Source organism: Thalassophryne amazonica, chromosome 10, assembly GCF_902500255.1.
Source record: "Thalassophryne amazonica chromosome 10, fThaAma1.1, whole genome shotgun sequence".
Lineage (NCBI taxonomy): Eukaryota > Metazoa > Chordata > Actinopteri > Batrachoidiformes > Batrachoididae > Thalassophryne > Thalassophryne amazonica.
This window is the reverse complement of record NC_047112.1, coordinates 24319082-24342195: the sequence shown is the minus strand read 5'-3', so window position 1 is coordinate 24342195 and position 23114 is coordinate 24319082. Positions and strand designations below refer to the sequence as shown.

General features: G+C 41.6%; 1 protein-coding gene across 1 annotated transcript; it reads right to left on the bottom strand.

Moving 5' to 3' along the window:
* Nucleotides 1-672: 672 nt before the first annotated feature.
* ttc22 (tetratricopeptide repeat domain 22) lies at nt 673-22884 on the bottom strand. The gene is made up of 8 exons (XM_034179567.1): nt 22622-22884; nt 22240-22540; nt 20303-20358; nt 20111-20226; nt 16888-17006; nt 10653-10814; nt 2883-3035; nt 673-2611 (listed from the first exon to the last, which is right to left on the bottom strand). Exons 1-8 carry the CDS (start codon nt 22882-22884, stop codon nt 2075-2077), a joined length of 1707 nt encoding a protein of 568 aa, XP_034035458.1. The 3' UTR covers nt 673-2074.
* Nucleotides 22885-23114: the final 230 nt, after the last annotated feature.

The window sequence follows — 23114 nt, the reverse complement described above, 5'->3', positions numbered from 1 at the left end:
GACAGGCCCTGGTTTTTAGAGTTGTTGCTTATAACAGTCTGGATGGTGCAGGAGTATATGGCATCTGTTTCTTCCAAAAAGAGATCTGGAATGTTCGTTGACCTGACCACATTATACATTCTCATTGTGTGATGGTCCAACCCAGGTATTTCTGGGCCCAGAGAATTCAGTGCTACCTCTGGACAAAGTTAACATAAGCCTTCTTTTTTGCACAATAAAGATTTCTGTGGCATTACTGAATGTAACTCCATATTGTTTTCCACAGTAATCCCTTGTCCATGTGGTTATATCAGGTATTGATGAAAAACTGTTCTTGAAGCAGGGTCCCCTGAAGGATCTGAGATCACAGGCGTTCATCAATGATATTAAGCACTGCAGAGGGAGAAATATGCCAATCTCATCCCATCTGTCTTTGATGAATATTGTTTTTAAACATTTAAAAAGTTTTCTCACATTTCTTGACAAACTGGAGATCCTCTGCCCATCTTTGCTCCTCAAAGACTGCAAAGCCTGTTGTGGATACTGCGTTTGTACTTAATCATGATGGCATTCACCTTGTTTCGCGTCCTAGAAGCAGCATCACAACCACCAAACGAGACACCTGTAAATTTCATGTATAGATGTAAGAATCATTGCAATTTTTAAAATTTGTTTTTTGGGGGGAGGGATTTTTAATTTTCATTTGCATGTTGTCCCACATTTTTCTGATTTAGGATTGTAGCACATTTTCTCACACACCACAAACACTAATGGAAAAGCTCATATTTACAAGCTGTGATTTGGTGCATCAAAGTTCACCTCATTATGTTCTTTTTAATTTGGTGTTTTACATGACAACAATTTTTGCCTTTGAGTTCCACAAGTTAACTCAGATGGACTAAGGTTGGACTCCCATTGGCGATTTTTGGCCCAGATTGATGTATCAATATCAATCACTTCTGATTGTCCACAACACCAGTCCACAGTTGTGCTGTCACGCAATTGTCACATCACTGGAAATTACAAGCGGCACTGAACACAGCACCATGTGGCTCCCAACAGTACTGTGTGAATTTGCACTAAGGCGGTGGCTATCCATACACAGCCATATTTTTGTATAGTGAAATTCTATTTGTACATAGCATCTGTCTCATTGGTCAAGAGTGGTCACATGACCATGAGACTACGTACTTGTACATGTATTTGTTATTGGTACATAAATTCCTAAACTATGTTCACCACAACCATTAACCCTAAACCTAACTCTAACCTCTAACCCTAACCCATAACAAGGCTGTGCCCCGTACAAATATAATTTGTGATTATTAATACTATATGTATGAATAGAAATTTCCTTGCGCTAATATCTATGGTTATAACAAAATCTTACGAAGCTAAAATTATTTTTTAACATCTGAAAAAAAAAAATGTTCTTTTGAAGAGTGCAGTATATTTGTCATGGGAATATTATATTTCCAAAGGTGAGTCTTCGAACTGCACACTCACCAACAGCTCAGCTCACTTCACAAATAACATAATCTGAAATTTATTTTAATTTCAGATTACATTGTACCCTGGCATCGTCAAAGTAGCCGAGCTGACCAAACCACATTCAAGCAGAAAGGATTCATGTCAAGATGCAGAGATGAAATTAAAACCAAACGCCTCTTTAAAATTGACGTAAAAGTCACATTTTAGTTCCACTCTGTACAGATTGCAATCAGATTGTTGACTTTTCTGGTCACAATGATTCAAAACATCCCGATAAATTTGAATATGTTTAAAAAAGTTCATGAGTGTTTGCAACATTCTACAATGCCGCTGTGAGCATTGGTTGCACAATATGACATGATCAGATTGGGTATCCAATTTTATTTTTTTTAAGTCAATATAGTAATCAACGAGGTGCCAAAAATCTTCAATGGCTGACCGGCTTAACTCACTCACTCACTCATACATTTTTGCTGTCCAAGCCCTATGCTGATTCCAGCAGAGGAGATAGATGAGGTCTACTGGCCACAAAGACCACCACTGCTTGTTGTGGATGAGATTGTGAAAAACTGAACATATCCTTTAAGTTGACAAAAAGATCCCTTCAGTTGCAGGAGTAAGACCTCCCCATTGGTCTGGTGTTGGGACGTTCCTTCGGCTGCACCGTTTCCAGCAGCCTCCTCACGAGGTCCAGTCGGCCCGTCCTGATCAGAACCTTTGACAGCTCTGTGATCTCTGCCGTGTGGGTCCTGTACAGCCACCTCAGCTCAGCCTTCAGTACATTCTCAGGAAACCGCTCGGACGCCTTTTGCACCCACAGTTCCAGCTGGGAGATGGCCTGGCTGTGATCGGCACCTTCTTGCATGAACAGAGCCACGAGGGCCTGTAAGAGGCAGCGTAGGGGTGTGGTGTCTGTGCTCCCTGGTTTCATTAGCTCCAAGGCTTGTTTGAAGCAGTCAGCGGCATTCTGCTCCTCGCCCTTCAGTAGGAGACATCGGCCCCTCAGAATGTGGAGGTCTGGCAAACTGTCGCCCATCTCAAACTGCAGGGCGTCGGACAGACACACCAAGGCCTTGTTCACCGCCTCCTCGTCCACCAGCAGACTCTCCTGCAGAGCGTCTACACCCATGTAGTAGTACACCTAATAGCAAGAAACCAGTACAGTAAGATCCAACAATCCATTAAAGTCCAGATATGCGGGTTAAGTGGGTGGATCCACTATGTTTTACATTAAGTTCAGGGTATTAGAAGTTGGGACATTTTGGACCTTGGTAGAGCTTCCACTGAATGAGCATTCAGTGGAAGCTCTACCAAGGTCCAAAGGTCTCTACCAAGGTCTCTACAATTTCAATAACAAGTCCAAAGACCTCTACCAAGGTCCAAGGTCTCTGTTTAGCCATGTGTACATTTACCTGTGCCATCTCCAGGTGTGTCCTCAGACATGGACGCACAGCCAGAACTTTGTCCAGGTCATTTCTGGCCTCGGTTAAATTTTGTCTGTCTGGAATTCCACCCTGACCATTTTTTGCCTTTTCCAGATCCTTGACATAGAGCAAGACACTGACCTAGCAGGACGAAGCACATGTATGTGAAACCTGAATATTATCATGGGATAAACAGAGAGATTCACATGTATGTGGACATTGAGACATTATAAATAACACTGTAGTGCAGACACTCAGTTTTGATTTGAGGATAATAACTTTCAAGTCACGTGAAATTTTGAGATTCATAAAAAGCATACAAGGGATTACCCTCAAAAATGCTCAAATTTGCAACAGGTTGTGGAACTCTGACTTGGCTCCCTGACACCAGGCCATTTTCAATGTTTTTATTTCTTCCCAAAAATCATTCTTATGCCTGACTACAGTGGTTTAAGGAATGACATTTGGTTTGGATCTTAACTTAAAGAAGATTGTGGGGCGTTCGCAGAGGTTTGCCCACTCCGACTTTCCAGATAAGCAATATAAAGCATATAAATCTATTCAGAACTCGACGCCCTGAATCACTAAGTCAGCGTGCACCAAGGAAACAATTGAGGGAACTACAAAGACTCCCAAGGCGGCTCACAAGGAGTCATGAGTCTCACAAACTCCTTCATGGTTGATTAAAGTGAATTTCAAAGTTGAAATTATTTGAAAGTGCAAATACTGTGAATCAGCCAATTTCAACAACAACAAAAACATTAAAGGTGTCAGGGGGCTGATATACACCCTGTGTACTCTACAGACCATAATATAAATATACAAGTAAATCTACTTTTGTCTGTAATCATGTTTTTGACTATGTATGACTTCATCACATGACTTCTGTGTGATTATGAAGTCATTCATACCAATCAATCACAAGTATTTTTCTGATCAATATATAAATTAAAATTATTCATCTGGGCTTCTTGGTTGTTGAGGTATAGCCCCCCAAAAATTGTTTTTCAGGCCATATTTTCCTTGACCTTTGACCAAACTACTCCAAAATCAAACTCACCTCTAGATATCTATCCAAGTAATATTCCCACCAAGTTTGGTTGTTGAAATAAAATAATTAAAAAAAATATGTTTTGGACAATGTTTTCCTTGACCTTTCACCAACCTAATCCAAAATCTAACCACCTGTACAAATTAACTTTATTTTAGATCAACCTTATTTGTTCATATTCGTGTCATTTCATTCATTGCCTACTTATATAAACATTTATCATGAACAAAAAGGAACAGAAGGAAGATAAAAAAAAATCTTGAATTCTCTGTTCCTTGTTAAAAATAAAAAATAAATCCATTTCTTACCTCAATTCCAACCCCAAATGCCTTTTCCTCGTCAAGTCACCAGACATCAAATAAACATCATTAACAATAACGTGACTGTCTTACATTTCAGCAGTTACATTCATTTTTCTTCTAATATTCTATATTCTCTCATAATTTTGTCCTTGCACATTTTTTTAAATTTCTGAACATTTGTACAGCATTTAATATATTCATTCAGTGCATTCCAAAGTTTAACTCCATAAACAGAGAGACACTTTTGTTTCATAGTTGTCTGTGTGCACATAGTCTGAAAAATGCTATGGCCTGTGTAACAAACCTAAATAAATTCTGGACATCATCTGGCAAAGTTCCTTGCTTAAGTCCTCATCATGCATAGCAAGAATGTGCAGGAACCAGGCCGACGCGGCAAATATGGCCATAATCCAGACGCAGCTGGGAGGGAAATAAGCGTGTGGACTGTGGGCGGATCCCATCCAGACTACCTTGTCCACACCTGCACGACTGCATCCAAAGCATATTTAGACAACAGTTAGATTACACAAACTGCTGTCAGGCGGCCATAAAAGGCACTGAAGACTGCCCGATGTCCAAACGTCTGGATGGCAAACACGGGATGGAGTGGAAGGCAGCGCTGTGTCCCCCCTTTGTACAAGACCTGCTGGTACTGGACATCGCAGTATGAGGTCACCTCACGTGCGTGTGCATGCTTAGAATGATCACTCAGCTGTGTGTGTGTGTTCATAACAGCTGAATAAGCTGCTAAGCATGTGGCAGGCACACATGTGCACCACTGCCAGCCACTGGACACCTTTGCTGAAAGTTTTGCTGGCAGTGAGCCAAGCTTTCACTCCATGCGTCAGACGCAGCCTTTCCAGCGAACTTTCATTTCTTTCTTTCTTTTTTTTTTGCTCACTTCAGCAGCACAACACAACTCTGTGCACCGTGATGTTGGTTGGATTATCACATGGGATTTATTTTTGCTGTGGTTGTTTGCAGCACACAGCAGCCAGGTGAGAGGCTTTTCACCACAAGCTTTGGTTCCTGGATCCTTTGCGCTCTGCGCTGTGAAACGATCCTGGTTCCGTGCTGGAGATGAGTTTCATGTTTAATAATGTTGTCATGGCCTGAAGATACAGTTCCACGTCACACCTCCTACAGAGTTTAGATGGTGATCAAGTAATAATATGTACATTACAGTGGTGAGAGCCATTCAGCTCCGTACCTGACGTGTGCTATGACACATTACTGCGCATGAGACCACAGAGAGACACAGCGACGGTACTTTGATTGTGCGCTGTCCACACCCACTGCACATGATGAATATGTGCCACATATATGTTATTACATAAACATTTAATAGACTGCAATCAGATGTTTCTCTGTAGGCTCTCAGTTGTCCAGGTGGTTTCCATAGTAGACAAGCTTGAATCTTCGACTGGACTGGGTTGCTTGACGTGAGGACGTTTCGCTTCAAATCACAGAAGCTTCCTCAGCTAAAATTCTTGCTCTGGTAGTCTGACTTCTGTCTTGACTCTTGTAGAGAAGAATAAACCAGAAGCCAAAAAAAGCTGGAGTTTTTAACCTAACCAGACCCCTCCTACCGAGAGGCCGACTGCTATAGGCTAGTGACTAAACAATAGCTCTAATTAGCACCTATTGTGCACTCTCCTAATGATGGGATGGAAGCCTCCTCTGATGGCTCCCTTGACAACTCTCCTGATGACGTGAATGACTCATTACCATGAACAAAAGACTGAAACTGCTTAGACCTGAGTACCCCATTGTAAACAGGGGACAAAGCGTGTCTGAGACCCGCCCCCCGGTTAAGGCTGGGTTTCAACTGTTTTACAAAGAGTGCTTCCTTGACACCTCTCTCAAACCATTTCTTCTCTCTGGCTAAGATTTTAACTTCCTTGTCCTCAAACGTGTGGTTAGTGTCTTTCAGGTGGAGATGAACTGCAGACTGAAGTCCACTGGCGACCTCTCTGCGGTGCTGGTATAGCATCTTGTTTAAAGGTTGCTTAGTCTCACCTATGTAGTGTTCATTACAGTTTTCCTGACATCTGATATAATACACTACATTGCTCTGTTTGTAACTAGGGATCCTGTCCTTAGGGTGAACTAATTTCTGTCTCAAGGTGTTAACCGGTTTAAAGTAAACTGGGATTTTGTGCTGTCTGAAGATCCTCTGTAGTTTTTCCCCTGCTCCTGCTAAATAAGGGAGAGACACTCTTCTTCTTGTCTCCGTCTCGTGTCTATCTGGTCTCTTTGTTTTCTGGGACTTCTGCACTTTGTCCAGGGACCATCGTGGGTACCCACATACTGTGAGGGCTTTCCGTACAAGTTGTTGTTCTTTAGCCCTTCCCTCTGCAGTTGTGGGCACCTGTAGGGCTCTGTGTTGAAGAGTCCTGATCACCCCGAGCTTGTGTTCAAGGGGGTGGTTTGAGCCAAAGAGCAGATATTGGTCAGTGTGAGTGGGTTTTCTGTAAACCTCTGTCTGGAGCTGCCTGTTCTCTCCACTCGTAACATCACAGTCCAAGAAGGCTAAATGGTTGTTTCTGGCATCCTCATGTGTGAACTTGATATTGGAATCCACCGAATTGATGTGTTCTGTAAAGTCCTCGACCTCCTGTTGCTTGATTTTAACCCATGTGTCATCGACATATCTGAACCAGTGACTGGGAGAGATGCCCGTGAACGACGTCAAGGCTGTCTTCTCCACTCGCTCCATGCATCCCCACCGCTGAGGCCATCTCAACTGTGAGGCAGAGACTGCTGGAGGATGTGTCTCTACCTGAAAGGACCAAACTCACACCAGACCACATCTGCCAACTCTTGGAGGTCTGTCTTAACACCATGTATTTCCTGTTTAGGGGGAATTACTACAGGCAGATCCATGGTTGTGCAATGGGGTCCCCGGTATCCCCCATTGTGGCCAATCTGTACATGGAGTGAGTGGAGAAGACAGCCTTGACGTCGTTCATGGGCATCTCTCCCAGTCACTGGTTCAGATATGTCGATGACACATGGGTTAAAATCAAGCAACAGGAGGTTGAGGACTTTACAGAACACATCATTCTCATTGGTTTGAATCATATTTATCTAATAGATTACAATTTGTTCATGTAAATGGGGAATCTTCTTCACAGACTAAGGTTAATTATGGAGTTCCACAAGGTTCTGTGCTAGGACCAATTTTATTTACTTTATACATGCTTCCCTTAGGCAGTATTATTAGATGGCATTGCTTAAATTTTCATTGTTACACAGATGATACCCAGCTTTATCTATCCATGAAGCCAGAGGACACACACCAATTAGCTAAACTGCAGGATTGTCTTACAGACATAAAGACATGGATGACCTCTAATTTCCTGCTTTTAAACTCAGATAAAACTGAAGTTATTGTACTTGGCCCCACAAATCTTAGAAACATGGTGTCTAACCAGATCCTTACTCTGGATGGCATTACCCTGACCTCTAGTAATACTGTGAGAAATCTTGGAGTCATTTTTGATCAGGATATGTCATTCAAAGCGCATATTAAACAAATATGTAAGACTGCTTTTTTGCATTTACGCAATATCTCTAAAATTAGAAAGGTCTTGTCTCAGAGTGATGCTGAAAAACTAATTCATGCATTTATTTCCTCTAGGCTGGACTATTGTAATTCATTATTATCAGGTTGTCCTAAAAGTTCCCTGAAAAGCCTTCAGTTAATTCAAAATGCTGCAGCTAGAGTACTGACGGGGACTAGAAGGAGAGAGCATATCTCACCCATATTGGCCTCTCTTCATTGGCTTCCTGTTAATTCTAGAATAGAATTTAAAATTCTTCTTCTTACTTATAAGGTTTTGAATAATCAGGTCCCATCTTATCTTAGGGACCTCATAGTACCATATCACCCCAATAGGGCGCTTCGCTCTCAGACTGCAGGCTTACTTGTAGTTCCTAGGGTTTGTAAGAGTAGAATGGGAGGCAGAGCCTTCAGCTTTCAGGCTTCTCTCCTGTGGAACCAGCTCCCAATTCGGATCAGGGAGACAGACACCCTCTTTAGCAAAAAGGAAAGTTTTAAGCCTAATCTTAAAAGTAAAGCTTATAGTTAGGGCTGGATCAGGTGACCCTGAACCATCCCTTAGTTATGCTGCTATAGACTTAGACTGCTGGGGGGGGTTCCCATGATGCACTGAGTGTTTCTTTCTCTTTTTGCTCTGTATGCACCACTCTGCATTTAATCATTAGTGATTGATCTCTGCTCCCCTCCACAGCATGTCTTTTTCCTGGTTCTCTCCCTCAGCCCCAACCAGTCCCAGCAGAAGACTGCGCCTCCCTGAGCCTGGTTCTGCTGGAGGTTTCTTCCTGTTAAAAGGGAGTTTTTCCTTCCCACTGTCGCCAAGTGCTTGCTCACAGGGGGTCGTTTTGACCATTGGGGTTTTTACGTAATTACTGTATGGCCTTGCATTACAATATAAAGCGCCTTGGGGCAACTGTTTGTTGTGATTTGGCGCTATATAAATAAAATTGATTGATTGAAACTGATTGATTGACATCAATTCGGTGGATTCTAATATCAAGTTCACACGTGAGGATGCCAGAAACAACCATTTAGCCTTCTTGGACTGTGATGTTACGATTGGAGAGAACAGGCAGCTCCAGACAGAGGTTTACAGAAAATCCACTCACACTGACCAATATCTGCTCTTTGGCTCAAACCACCCCCTTGAACACAAGCTCAGGGTGATCAGGACTCTTCAACACAGAACCCTACAGGTGCCCACAACTGCAGAGGGAAGGGCTAAAGAACAACAACTTGTACAGAAAGCCCTCACAGTATATGGGTACCCACGATGGTCCCTGGACAAAGTGCAGAAGTCCCAGAAAACAAAGAGACCAGATAGAAAGGAGACGGAGACAAGAAGAAGAGGAGTGTCTCTCCCTTATTTAGCAGGAGTAGGGGAAAAACTACAGAGGATCTTCAGACAGCACAAAATCCCAGTTTACTTTAAACCGGTTAACACCTTGAGACAGAAATTAGTTCACCCTAAGGACAGGATCCCTAGTTACAAACAGAGCAATGTAGTGTATTATATCAGATGTCAGGAAAACTGTAATGAACAGTACATAGGTGAGACTAAGCAACCTTTAAACAAGAGGCTATACCAGCACCGCAGAGAGGTCGCCAGTGGACCTCAGTCTGCAGTTCATCTCCACCTGAAAGACACTAACCACACGTTTGAGGACAAGGAAGTTAAAATCTTAGCCAGAGAGAAGAAATGGTTTGAGAGCGGTGTCAAGGAAGCATTCTTTGTAAAACAGTTGAAACCCAGCCTTAACCGGGGGGCGGGTCTCAGACACGCTTTGTCCCCTGTTTACAATGGGGTACTCAGGTCTAAGCAGTTTCAGTCTTTTTTTCATGGTAATGAGTCATTCACGTCATCAGGAGAGTCGTCAAGGGAGCCATCAGGGGAGGCTTCCATCCCATCATTAGGAGAGTGCACAATAAGTGCTAATTAGAGCTATTGTTTAGTCACTAGCCTATAGCAGTCGGCCTCTCGGTAGGAGGGGTCTGGTTAGGTTAAAAACTCCAGCTTTTGATGGCTTCTGGTTTATTCTTCTCTACAAGAGTCAAGACAGAAGTCAGACTACCAGAGCAAGAATTTTAGCTGAGGAAGCTTCTGTGATTTGAAGCGAAACGTCCTCACGTCAAGCAACCCAGTCCAGTCGAAGATTCAAGCTTCTCTACTGCAATCAGATGATGTAAAAACTGCATATAGACCGCCGTCAGATGTGTGTCCCATCTCGACAGCACCAAGAGTGTTTTGAAAATGTGCAACCCACTCGGGACAGCGAAGCGAATGGGCCTAAATATATAGATGCTCACAGACTACCGCCTGTTAGTCTTCAGACTGCAAGTCAGTATTTCCCAATTGTGGCAGGATGTGCCATTCTGACACAATTCAGCCTCAATTGGCATATGTGTGACGGGGGGTATTAGTTTTCCACATAATAAGTGCCATTTTTAAGTCAACAACATCTTTAAATTTTAATGGACTAATTTTAATAAACAACTTATTGGCATGCTCTCTGTAGCCTTTTTTGTTAATAATTAATGGCTGTTTTCTGTAACAGATACAAGGACTTAGTGGTACTGCTATATGTGTTACACAGACTTCAGTACCATAACTGAAGTATAGTAGAATAATTGAGCAATAGAGCATACACAACGGGTGACAATCAACTACTTTAAATTAAATGCCAATACTTTTTTTTATATATATATATATCTCTGCAAGTAATATTTCCACCAGGTTTGAGGGAAATCTGCCCAGCTGTTTTTTGAGTTATCTTGTCCATAGACACACAATCACACACTCTGCTGTACAGAGTAATAAAGGTTTGTAGTTTTGTCAGCTGTACCTTAGCCCGGGTGCAGTACGCCTGCCAGTTGAGCTCGGGGTCCGGCAGCACGTTGAGAGCCATGTTGCAAATTCCTAGGGCCATCTCGTGTTTGCCCAGCTCAACAAACATCTTAGCCAGAAGGTTCAGGATGAATGCATCGTTACTTGCCAACTTTATGGCCTGAAGACACAGCCGATCACAGATTATGACAGGAGAACATTCAGACAGAGGAAAAATTCCCATCATGCTCTTTCCGCTGCCAGTGTAAATGTGTTAAAGTGGGACTGAGCTCACTAAGGATATAGATACAGCACTCAAAGGTTCTGACAGTTATTCAAGCTTGGTAGATACTTTCAGATAGATAAAAAAAGATTCATAATTACACAAGGATCCTGTTTCAAGATGTGATTCCAAAGAGCTTTTCTTGCAGATACAATGACACCATTAACTATCAAACCAAGTCAAATCTGGGAGAATGTACTGGTGCTGTGCTTTCCCGCAATGCACGACACCCTGGGTCCTGCGTGACAACCACCAGGCAGATAACTGGTTTATCCCCACAGCTCTAAAATAACCATTTATGGGTGATTCTTTAACTACGGGCACTATTGGCCTTGTAAATGTAATTTCCACCACACCATTGCCTTACAATATAAAGCGCCTTGAGGCAACTGTTTGTTGTGATTTGGCGCTATATACATGTGCTCTGATGTCACTGTTTATCTCCATAGAAACTACCCAAACAATCTTTCATACAAACTGTTTAAAGGGACATTAGTGTTGTGGTGGAAATTACGGCAATAGTGTGGGACAACTACATTTTGTTTAAAAAAAATCACAACAGTTGTATGACATTGAATACTCCAATTATGTTTTGATTATTTTACTGATATTTTATTCAGAGATATTTTAAAACATTAGAAAAAATGTTTCTTTACCATTCATTTTTAATCATTGAAGATCAAAAGTCTGGGTGTGGGACAAGCACAAAATGGCAATATTTGCATATAATGATGCTGAAAAAGGTGAAAAAGTCATCATAGACTACTAGAACAAATTTCTTAACACACTTTCATTGTAAAGATAACTATAAAAGTGTGAAATTTCCCCTTTTTTCTGTTTTTCATACAATATGATCAAAGGACATAATAAGTGCCCGTAGTCTAAGAATCACCCTTATGTGCCACAGCCAGGTAAAATGTGGGCATACCCTTGAGCCTTCTCCAGGTGCTGAGGTCCCCAACACTCAGTACACCCACTTCCCACAGCTATGGATTTGAGTTTGGGTTGATCAACTGGCAAGTCCACATATGTATTTAAAATGTGTAATTTATGCAAATATGCATACTGTAAAAGTCCCTGGTCTCCATTCTTCATATGTGGATTACCAAGTTAGTGTGACGGAGCCGTGGGAGTCGCGGTGCATAAAGGGCACTCTGGCCACTCATGCCAGAGCCTGGGTTTTTGGCCGGCTGGTCAGAGCGTCTGACTCTCATGCCGGAGATCGTGAGTTTGTGTCCCAAGGGGAGCAAGCCGGAGGAGTTCAAACGTGCAACAACACAGAACAAACCACTACATTAGCGAGACTAAATTGTTGACATTGTGGCATGATCCCGGATCTTTCAGTTCTTCGAAATAGCTGCTGGATTTACAACCCCAATTCCAATGAAGTTGGGACGTTGTGTAAAATGTAAATAAAAACAGAATTCAATGATTTACAAATGCTCTCCAACCTATATACCTATATATTAAATACACCACAGAGACAAGATATTTAATGTTCAAACCGATAAACTTTATTGTTTTTGTGCAAATATTTGCTCATTTTAAAATGGATGCCTGCAACATGTTTCAAAAAACCTGGGACAGTGGTATGTTTACCACTGTATTACATCACCTTTCCTTCTAACAACACTCAATAACCATTTGGGAACTGAGGACACTAATTATTGAAGCTTTGTAGGTGGAATTCTTTCCCATTCTTGCTTGATGTACAAATTCAGTTGTGCAACAGTCCGGGGTCTCCACTGTCGTATTTTGCGCTTCATAATGCACCACACATTTTCAATGGGCGACAGGTCTGGACTGCAGGCAGGCCAGTCTAGTACCCACACTCTTTTACTACGAAGCCACGCTGTTGTAACACATGCAGAATATGGCTTGGCATTGTCTTGCTGAAATAAGCAGGAACGTCCCTGAAAAAGATGTTGCTTGGATGTCAGCATGTGTTGCTCCAAAACCTGGATGTACCTTTCAGCAATGATGGTACCATCACAGGTGTGTAAGTTGTCCATGTCATGGGCACTAACACACCCCCATACCATCACAAATGCTGGCTTTTGAAATTTGTGCTGGTAACAATCTGGATGATCTTTTCCTCTTTTGTCCAGAGGACACGACATCCATGATTTCCAAAAACAATCTGAAATGTGGACTCATCAGACCACAGCACACTTTTCCACTTTGCGTCTGTCCATTTCAAATGAACTCAGGCCCAGAGAAGGCGACGGCGTTTCTGGATGTTGTTGATGTATGGCTTTCGCTTTACATGGTAAAGTTTTAACTTGCACTTGTATACTCAACAAAAATATAAACGCAACACTTTTGGTTTTGCTCCCATTTTGTATGAGATGAACTCAAAGATCTAAAACTTTTTCCACATACACAATATCACCATTTCCCTCAAATACTGTTCACAAACCAGTCTAAATCTGTGATAGTGAGCACTTCTCCTTTGCTGAGATAATCCATCCCACCTCACAGGTGTGCCATATCAAGATGCTGATTAGACACCATGATTAGTGCACAGGTGTGCCTTAGACTGCCCACAATAAAAGGCCACTCTGAAAGGTGCAGTTTTGTTTTATTGGGGGGGGGGGGGGATACCAGTCAGTATCTGGTGTGACCACCATTTGCCTCATGCAGTGCAACACATCTCCTTCGCATCATCCGTGAAGAGAACACCTCTCCAACGTGCCAAACGCCAGCGAATGTGAGCATTTGCTCACTCAAGTCGGTTACGACGACGAACTGGAGTCAGGTCGAGACCCTAATGAGGACGACGAGCATGCAGATGAGCTTCCCAGAGACGGTTTCTGACAGTTTGTGCAGAAATTCTTTGGTTATGCAAACCGATTGTTTCAGCAGCTGTCCGAGTGGCTGGTCTCAGACGATCTTGGAGGTGAACATGCTGGATGTGGAGGTCCTGGGCTGGTGTGGTTACACGTGGTCTGCGGTTGTGAGGCTGGTTGGATGTACTGCCAAATTCTCTGAAACGCCTTTGGAGACGGCTTATGGTAGAGAAATGAACATTCAATACACGAGCAACAGCTCTGGTTGACATTCCTGCTGTCAGCATGCCAATTGCACGCTCCCTCAAATCTTGCGACATCTGTGGCATTGTGCTGTGTGATAAAACTGCACCTTTCAGAGTGGCCTTTTATTGTGGGTAGTCTAAGGCACACCTGTGCACTAATCATGGTGTCTAATCAGCATCTTGATATGGCACACCTGTGAGGTGGGATGGATTATCTCAGCAAAGGAGAAGTGCTCACTATCACAGATTTAGACTGGTTTGTGAACAATATTTGAGAGAAATGGTGATATTGTGTATGTGGAAAAAGTTTTATATCTTTGAGTTAATCTCATACAAAATGGGAGCAAAACCAAAAGTGTTGCGTTTATATTTTTGTTGAGTGTAGATGCAGCGACAAACTGTGTTAACTGACAATGGTTTTCTGAAGTGTTCCTGAGCCCATGCGGTAAGATCCTTTACACAGTGATGTCGGTTTTTAATTCAGTGCCGCCTGAAGGATTGAAGGTCACAGGCATTCACTGTTGGTTTTCGGCCATGCTGCTTACGTGTAAAAAGTTCTCCAGATTCTCTGAATCTTCTGATTATATTATGGACTGTAGATGATGGAATCCCTAAATTCCTTGCAACTGAATGTTGAGAAACATTGTTCTTAAACTGTTGGACTAGTTTTTCCACACAGTTGTTCACAAAGTGGCGATCCTCACCCCATCTTTGCTTGTGAACGGCTGAGCCTTTTGGGGATGCTTATACCCAATCATGACACTCACCTGTTTCCAATTAGGTGTTAATTGAGCATTCATCAACTTTCCCAATCTTTTGTTGCCACTGTCCCAACTTTTTTGAAATGTGTTGCAGGCATCCATTTCAAAATGAGCAAATATTTGCACAAAAACAAAAAAGTTTATCAATTTGAACATCAAATATCTTGTCTTTGTGGTGTATTCAATTGAATATAGGTTGAAGAGGATTTGTATTCTGTTTTTATTTACATTTCACACAACATCCCAACTTCATCGGAATTGGGATTGTATTGTGTGTACAACGTAAACAGGATTAAATGAAAGACATAAAAAATACCTTTCTAGGAACTCTGCCAAAACACTGGCTGTGCCATTCTTGTGAAGGCCCTTGTTGTCATTGGTACATTAATGGGTGATTCTTTAACTACGGGCACTATTGGCCTTGTAAATGTAATTTCCACCACACCATTGCCTTACAGTATAAAGCGCCTTGGGGCAACTGTTTGTTGTGATTTGGCACTATATACATGTGCTCTGATGTCACTGTTTATCTCCATACCCAAAAAATCTTTCATACAAACTGTTTAAAGGGACATTAGTGTTGTGGTGGAAATTATGGCAATAGTGTGGGACAACTACATTTTGTTTAAAAAAAATCACAACAGTTGTATGACATTGAATACCCCAATTATGTTTTGATTATTTTACTGATATTTTATTCATCGATATTTTAAAACATTAGAAAAAACGTTTCTTTACCATTCATTTTTATCATTGAAGATCAAAAGTCTGGGTGTGGGACAAGCACAAAACGGCAATATTTGCATATAATGATGCTGAGAAAAGGTGGTTAAGTCATCATAGACTACTAGAACAAATTTCTTAACACACTTTCATTGTAAAGATAACTATAAAGTGTGAAATTTCCCCTTTTTTCTGTTTTTCATACAATATGATCAAAGGACATAATAAGTGCCCGTAGTCTAAGAATCACCCTAATATTAAGAAGCAAATTCCAAGTGGAGAGAATATTGTTTGACTTTCTTGATCATTGAAGCCACCTTGACTTTTCCTGTTGCTGGGGTCCTCAACCATTGTTGAAGAAGAGCTACAACTGCCATACAACTGGCCGACCATTTCTGATAAACTGCAGTGCAGTCTACTGGTCCATGGACTAGGTCTTTTGTAGGATTGTGGAAACCAGCACCTTGGGTGTATTTATTGGTGAGGAAAGACTGACTGGCTTTGATTACATGGCTGTTGTGATCTTTGCAGAATCAGTCAATACTTTGACTGCAGCACTTCAGCTGAGTCTTGAGTGAGAATACCTGAGTTTGAGATGGTATTGGATCAAGACTTTGGCTTTCAGTGCCTTCTCAGACTTGACCATCAGGCATTTATCTGAATGTGGGAAAACTGTCGAACTTGAAGAGAGAGTCACTCATCTTGGCAGGAACATGTACAGTATGTCTCTTGGTCCTCAGCCTTTGACATCAAGGATGTCTGGGAAGAGTGGAATCAAGACGACAGAGGTACTGTAATTGGCAATGCTGATACCTTTGCAGAAGAACGAAGGTCCAACTCTTTAGGGTTGTGGTGCTTGTTGTCTTGGTTGAAACTTCTGAACATGAACCGATGACTTAAAGTGAAATCTGGATGTTTTTGGTATTAGGTCTGTTTGGAGAATCCTTAGCCAAAATGTCATAGCTGGTGCATGATCCCGCAAACAGGCGCCCCTGTATTGCAGACCCCAGTAACCGCAAAGACTAAAGGTCATGTTTCACCTGGCTCTGGTTGGTTGGTTGGTTGGTTGGATGGATGGATGGATGGATGGATGCTGAAGCAGTTGACACTTGGCATCAGAGTATGATCCCAGAAGATTCCAGATCTGACTGGACCTGGCAGCATGCTCTGGCAGCCACAGTTAAAAGGTTGTTGTGTATGACGATGGCAGTGGAAGAGATCTCTAATTTCACACTTTTTTTTTACAAAATCCAACAAAGAGCTCCCTTCAAGAAGAAGGCTGACCGTAGCAGAAGTAGTAACAGGAAGTACCGTACATACACACAATGAATTGAACTATGTCAAAAATTGACGTGCTAAGTGTTGACAAAGAACACAGCTACATTGATGTTGTTGTTGTGTAGTGTTTGTTGACACAAATAAAGACACTGGTGGATAAATGTTTCTTACTCACTGTTCCAAAGCAGGTTAGAGGGTCAGAGGCTGAGTATCCACAGTCATGCACAGACATGGGCACAGTGATGAACTCGTTCTTCCTCTCGAGCATGATGCCAACATAACACCAGGCTAAAGCTAAGGGCAAAGAAGGCACGTCAGAATAAATGAGTTACTTACTGTGTACTGGTGTGCACTGTTAGTTTTTGGTCCAGGTTCTACTTTAGTATTTGTTGATGCTGGTTCTCTTTACATAGTATATTATACAAACCAAAAAGAATTTGGTGTGCCAAAAGTGCTTGCTACTGTGCACTAGTTGGTATCTTGTGAACACCAGGTAATATGTCATGTGCACTGGTTATTATTGAGTGTACATTATTTAGTATCTAATATCCACCTGGTATTATCTATTGTGCACATGTTAGAGTTATTTGTATACCGAATTCTAACTAGTGGACACTAGATAGCACTCAAAGGTTACTGATGACTAATTAGGGCTAGATAGTACCTGCTGCACACTACATAGTACCTGGTGCACACAGGATTGTAATTAGTGGATACGACGCAGTGCCATGTGCACAATGGATACTGACTAGTGCACACACTAGATTGTACCTGGTTCACAAATGATACTGAATAGTACAAACTAGAACGTACCTGATGTCCACCAGATACTAACTAGTTCGAATTAGATAGTACCTGTTGCACACAGGATACGAACTTGTGTATCCTAGATAGTACCAGGTGCACAATGTATACTAACTCGTGCACACGAGGATGTACCTGATGTGCCCCGGATGCTAAATGGTGCACACTAGATGGTATGCGGTGCACACCGGATACAAACTAGTGCAAACACAATAATACCAGGTGCACAATTGATACTGAGTAGTGTAAAACACCATAGTACCAGGTGCGAACATGATAATACTGGGTGTGCAATGGACACTGAATAGTGCAAACACGATAGTACCAGGTGCACAATGGATACAAACTAGTGCGGACATGATAATATTAGGTGTACAATGGATACTGACTAGTGCAAACACAATAGCACCAAGTGCACAATGATACTTAGTGTCCTCAGTTCCCTAACGCTTACTGAGTGTTGTTAGAAGGAAAAGTGATGTAACACAGTGGTAAACATATCACTGTCCCAGCTTTTTTGAAACGTGTTGCAGGCATCAATTTTAAAATGAGCAAATATGGCACAAAACAATAAAGGTTATCAGTTTGAACATTAAATATCTTGTCTTTGCGGTGTATTTAATTGAATATAGGTTGAAGAGGATTAGCAAATCATTGTATTCTGTTTTTATTTACATTTTACACAATGTCCCAACTTCATTGGAATTGGGGTTGTACAATGAATACTGACTAGTGCAAACATGATAGTAACAGATGCACAATGGATACTGACTGGTGCATACAACCCCTGGCAAAAATTATGGAATCACCGGCCTCGGAGGATGTTCATTCAGTTGTTTAATTTTGTAGAAAAAAAAGCAGATCACAGACATGACACAAAACTAAAGTCATTTCAAATGGCAACTTTCTGGCTTTAAGAAACACTATAAGAAATCAGGAAAAAAAAATTTGTGGCAGTCAGTAACGGTTACTTTTTTAGACCAAGCAGAGGGGAAAAAAATATGGAATCACTCAATTCTGAGGAAAAAAATTGTGGAATCATGAAAAACAAAAGAACGCTCCAACACATCACTAGTATTTTGTTGCACTACCTCTGGCTTTTATAACAGCTTGCAGTGTCTGAGGCATGGACTTAATGAGTGACAAACAGTACTCTTCATCAATCTGGCTCCAACTTTCTCTGATTGCTGTTGCCAGATCAGCTTTGCAGGTTGGAGCCTTGTCATGGACCATTTTCTTCAACTTCCACCAAATATTTTCAATTGGATTAAGATCCGGACTATGTGCAGGCCATGACATTGACCCTATGTGTCTTTTTGCAAGGAACGTTTTCACAGTTTTTGCTCTATGGCAAGATGCATTATCATCTTGAAAAATGATTTCATCATCCCCAAACATCCTTTCAATTGATGGGATAAGAAAAGTGTCCAAAATATCAATGTAAACTTGTGCATTTATTGATGATGTAATGACAGCCATCTCCCCAGTGCCTTTACCTGACATGCAGCCCCATATCATCAATGACTGTGGAAATTTACATGTTCTCTTCAGGCCGTCATCTTTATAAATGTCATTGGAATGGCACCAAACAAAAGTTCCAGCATCATCACCTTTCCCAATGCAGATCCGAGATTCATCACTGAATATGACTTTCATCCAGTCATCCACAGTCCACGATTGCGTTTCCTTAGCCCATTGTAACCTTGTTTTTTTCTGTTTAGGTGTTAATGATGGCTTTCATTTAGCTTTTCTGTATGTAAATCCCATTTCCTTTAGGCGGTTTCTTACAGTTCGGTCACAGACGTTGACTCCAGTTTCCTCCCATTCATTCCTCATTTGTTTTGTTGTGCATTTTCGATTTTTGAGACATATTGCTTTAAGTTTTCTGTCTTGACGCTTTGATGTCTTCCTTGGTCTACCAGTATGTTTGCCTTTAACAACCTTCCCATATTGTTTGTATTTGGTCCAGAGTTTAGACACAGCTGAATGTGAACAACCAACATATTTTGCAACATTGCGTGATGATTTACCCTCTTTTAAGAGTTTGATAATCCTCTCCTTTGTTTCAATTGACATCTCTCGTGTTGGAGCCATGATTCATGTCAGTCCACTTGGTGCAACAGCTCTCCAAGGTGTGATCACTCCTTTTTAGATGCAAACTAACAAGCAGATCTGATTTGATATAGGTGTTAGTTTTGGGGATGAAAATTTACAGGGTGATTCCATAATTTATTCCTCAGAATTGAGTGAGTCCATATTTTTTTCCCTCTGCTTGGTCTAAAAAAGTAACTGTTACTTACTGCCAGAATTTTTTTTCCTTGATTTCTTATAGTGTTTCTTAAAGCCAGAAAGTTGCCATTTGAAATGACTTTAGTTTTGTGTCATGTCTGTGATCTGATTTTTTCTACAAAATTAAACAACTGAATGAACATCCTCTGAGGCCGGTGGTTCCATAATTTTTGCCAGGGGTTGTAGTTGAATGTAGCTGTCAAACAGATAGTTCACACTAGATATTACCGAGTGCTCAAAGACTAAGTGCACACTAGATGGCATCTGCTCCCTTTACAGGCTCTGTAGAGGCATACTGTGATTACCTTTGTGTTGGGTTTTCTCTGACTTGAGTGTTTCTGTGAGAAGTTTCAGTCCTTTATTGTAGTGAGAGAGTCTGGAGTATCCAGCGTCCTCTTTGGTCTTTACTATGTCGTCTAATCTGCAGGGAGGCAATGGTTAATTAGCAGAGGGATTTTTTTATTATTTTTTTTTTTTAATGAAAATCTAGCTTGTACCTTATATAGATGGTTGCCATTTTAAATAAACAGTTGCACTTTTCCCCTGTGGGTATCTGGAAAAAAATAAAAAATTGTCTTTACTTAAACTAAGGAAAATTCCAGTCAAGATGTCTGGATTGTGGCTAAAAATGTTCAGAATTATTGACACAATAACAACTAAAACCTTCAACACCCTAGAAGAGTTCAGCTCTCAAGCGTCAATCATCTCGTGCATGTGTTACATGCATGTGCATGTGAACAGTCACATGCACTATTGCAACAAGCAACTAATCCTGGACGAGACTGAACTCCATGAGTCTTAGAATAACAGTACAGTATACAAATAACTAACATGTGACACTTTGAAACTTTGTTGCAACAAAACTAGTTCTGCATCCATGCTGAATATGCTGTTTGTAGCTGATTTTGTGTCGTACGTTTATTTGAGCATTTTAAACACATCTTTATGACATTTAGTGGAAACACTGACTTCACGACTGGAAAGAAGTTACTCTGTTTTGGAGATTTTTTTTTTCTTTAAGATCAATGTCAAAACATATCTACACTATATCCACTGTGGTGACCTCAAGCAACAAGAGGAACAGCCAAAAAAAAAAAAAAAAAAAATATGAGAGTGTCTAATGTGAAAATGACTGGATATTACTGCATTAAAACTAAAACAAAAACAAGAACAATCAGAGATTTCTGACATCTACCAATCCCAATCACCTCTAAAATTCAGCGGAGTCTTCCAAGCCCTAATATCTATCTGTGGTGCAAATTTGGTGAGAATCCGTGAAGTAGTTTTGACGTAATCCTTCAAAGCCTATGCAAAGGGAAATCTGATCCAGAAGAATCCAGATCTGGATCACAAATTAAAAAGTACTGCTCTTGTCACCTCTCAAATATACTGTATGCATCAAACAAGAGAGACTCATCAAGAATAGCACCAACATTCCTAACAGTCTCACTGTGATGACTCACACAGTCACGCAACAAAAGAGCGAATTGATCAAGCAGGTTTCTCAATTTTCGTGGCCCAGTGACCATAATCTCAGTCTGGTTTGAGTTGAGAAGTAGAAATATTTGTTGACATCCAACTCCTGACTGCAACCAGATAGGCCTCAGTTTTGCTCATAGCAGCAATATGAGACCATTCTCCAGTGAACACTGGCAAATGCAACTGCAAATCATCTCCGTAACAATGAAAGTTCAGCCTAAAACCATGACTGATCTTTGCCATTGATGCACACATATAGGGAAAATAACAATGGGCCAAGAACTGAACCCTGAGGGACACCATGGTGAACAGCAATAAATCCAGATGCCACATTGCTGAAAACAACACACTGAGATCAACCCAACAAGTATAGCCTTATCCATCAGATACCAGAAATACCAAAAATAAATCTGACGCCTATTCAGTAGGACACAGTGATCAGGGAAATGTATCAACTGAGGCGCAGCAGCAACAACAATGATGCAAAGTTTGACTCCATTTTGATTAGCAAATCATTCAACAGAGTGAAACACTGAAGACAGACTGCAGTGGCTCAAGTAAGTGCAAGGTGGGCAAGATCCTTAATCCCTAAATTGCTCTGGTGTGTAGCTGAGAATCTTGCTCCACAGGACATGGACATCAGTGTGTGTGTGTGTGTGAATAGGTAAATGTGAGTCATCATTGTAAAGCAGTTTGCGTATTTGCAACGGGATGGAAAGTTGCTGTAGAAAAGAGATTCAACAAGATGCCACCAGGACCAACCACAGTTTGGTAGTCGTGGTCGTGTTGCCATCAAAAATGACTTATGTAGGGACAGGGCTTAAGGTGGGAGGTCGTCCTCTGCAGCATAGAGGTGGAGGACGTTTTGCTTTTCACTTTGGCGGAAATGCAAGTGATTTCACAAATAAAGGTCTGCAGCTTCATTCTGATGAATGTGTTCTTGTTTCCATCTCACCAGCTGACCCCCATAGTCCAGGGCTCTGTTGTAAAACATCAGCGCTGTGATCAGTCGCTCTCTCAGGTCTTCCTCATTTTCCAGCTCCACATCGTAGGGGTGAACATAGGCCTGCTCCGCCAGACAGCGAGCCGCCAGCAACCTGGTCTCTGCTTGAGAGGACTCTCCACTCTCTGAGCCCATCAGATGAGACACTTTCTCCACACACTCCCCTGCATCCGCTTCTCTCCCCAGCTTGTCGTACACGTAGCCCAGGTTGGCCCAAGCATTTAAGTTTTCCGGGTCTTCTTTACAGATGCTTCTACAAGGTCATTATAGGCATAGATAAGGGTTAGAGGGGGAATTATTATAAAATGGCATCATTTATTACGACAGTTATCACCTGAACGTCTCCTCTGCTGCATCAAGCTGACCCAGGTTAAATTCCAGCAGACCAAGAAGATTACGGACAGCAAACCGTAGATATCCAGATTCAGCCTCCAGCTCACCGAGAAGGCTCTTCTTTTTAAGGTGAATGTCTCTGCGTCGCAGAATTGACGGCCCGGCAGGATTGCAGTTCAAATTCAGTTCCAGATGAAAGTAGCCTGGAATGTAATCCATATCTGCCATGAGGGCCTTGATCTCCTCTGCACTGTCTGCTTCCATCGCCTGGTCCTCTTCCTACTTACCTTTTACTCACAAGAGTCAAAGGTGACTCTTGCACATGTAGTCACTGCACACTTTGACCAAACACATTACACAAGACCAGAGTTACTCCTCCTCAGCCTGCTGTCCAATCTGCAGACACCATTAGCCACGCCCTCGGTTGCCATCCAGGTGCAGACAGGTCAAACAGGTTGGATGTGGGTGTTACTCGGGTGGGGAAACACTTTAAA

Excerpts from the sequence above, each read along its gene's own strand:
- ttc22 (XM_034179567.1), bottom strand. The coding sequence starts at position 22,884 with ATGGAAGCAGACAGTGCAGAGGAGATCAAGGCCCTCATGGCAGATATG. Across the intron at positions 3,036-10,652 it reads CGTACTGCACCCGGGCTAAG|GTCAGTGTCTTGCTCTATGT; the intron begins GTACAGCTGACA and ends TCGTCCTGCTAG. Across the intron at positions 2,612-2,882 it reads CACACCTGGAGATGGCACAG|GTGTACTACTACATGGGTGT; the intron begins GTAAATGTACAC and ends TCTTGCTATTAG.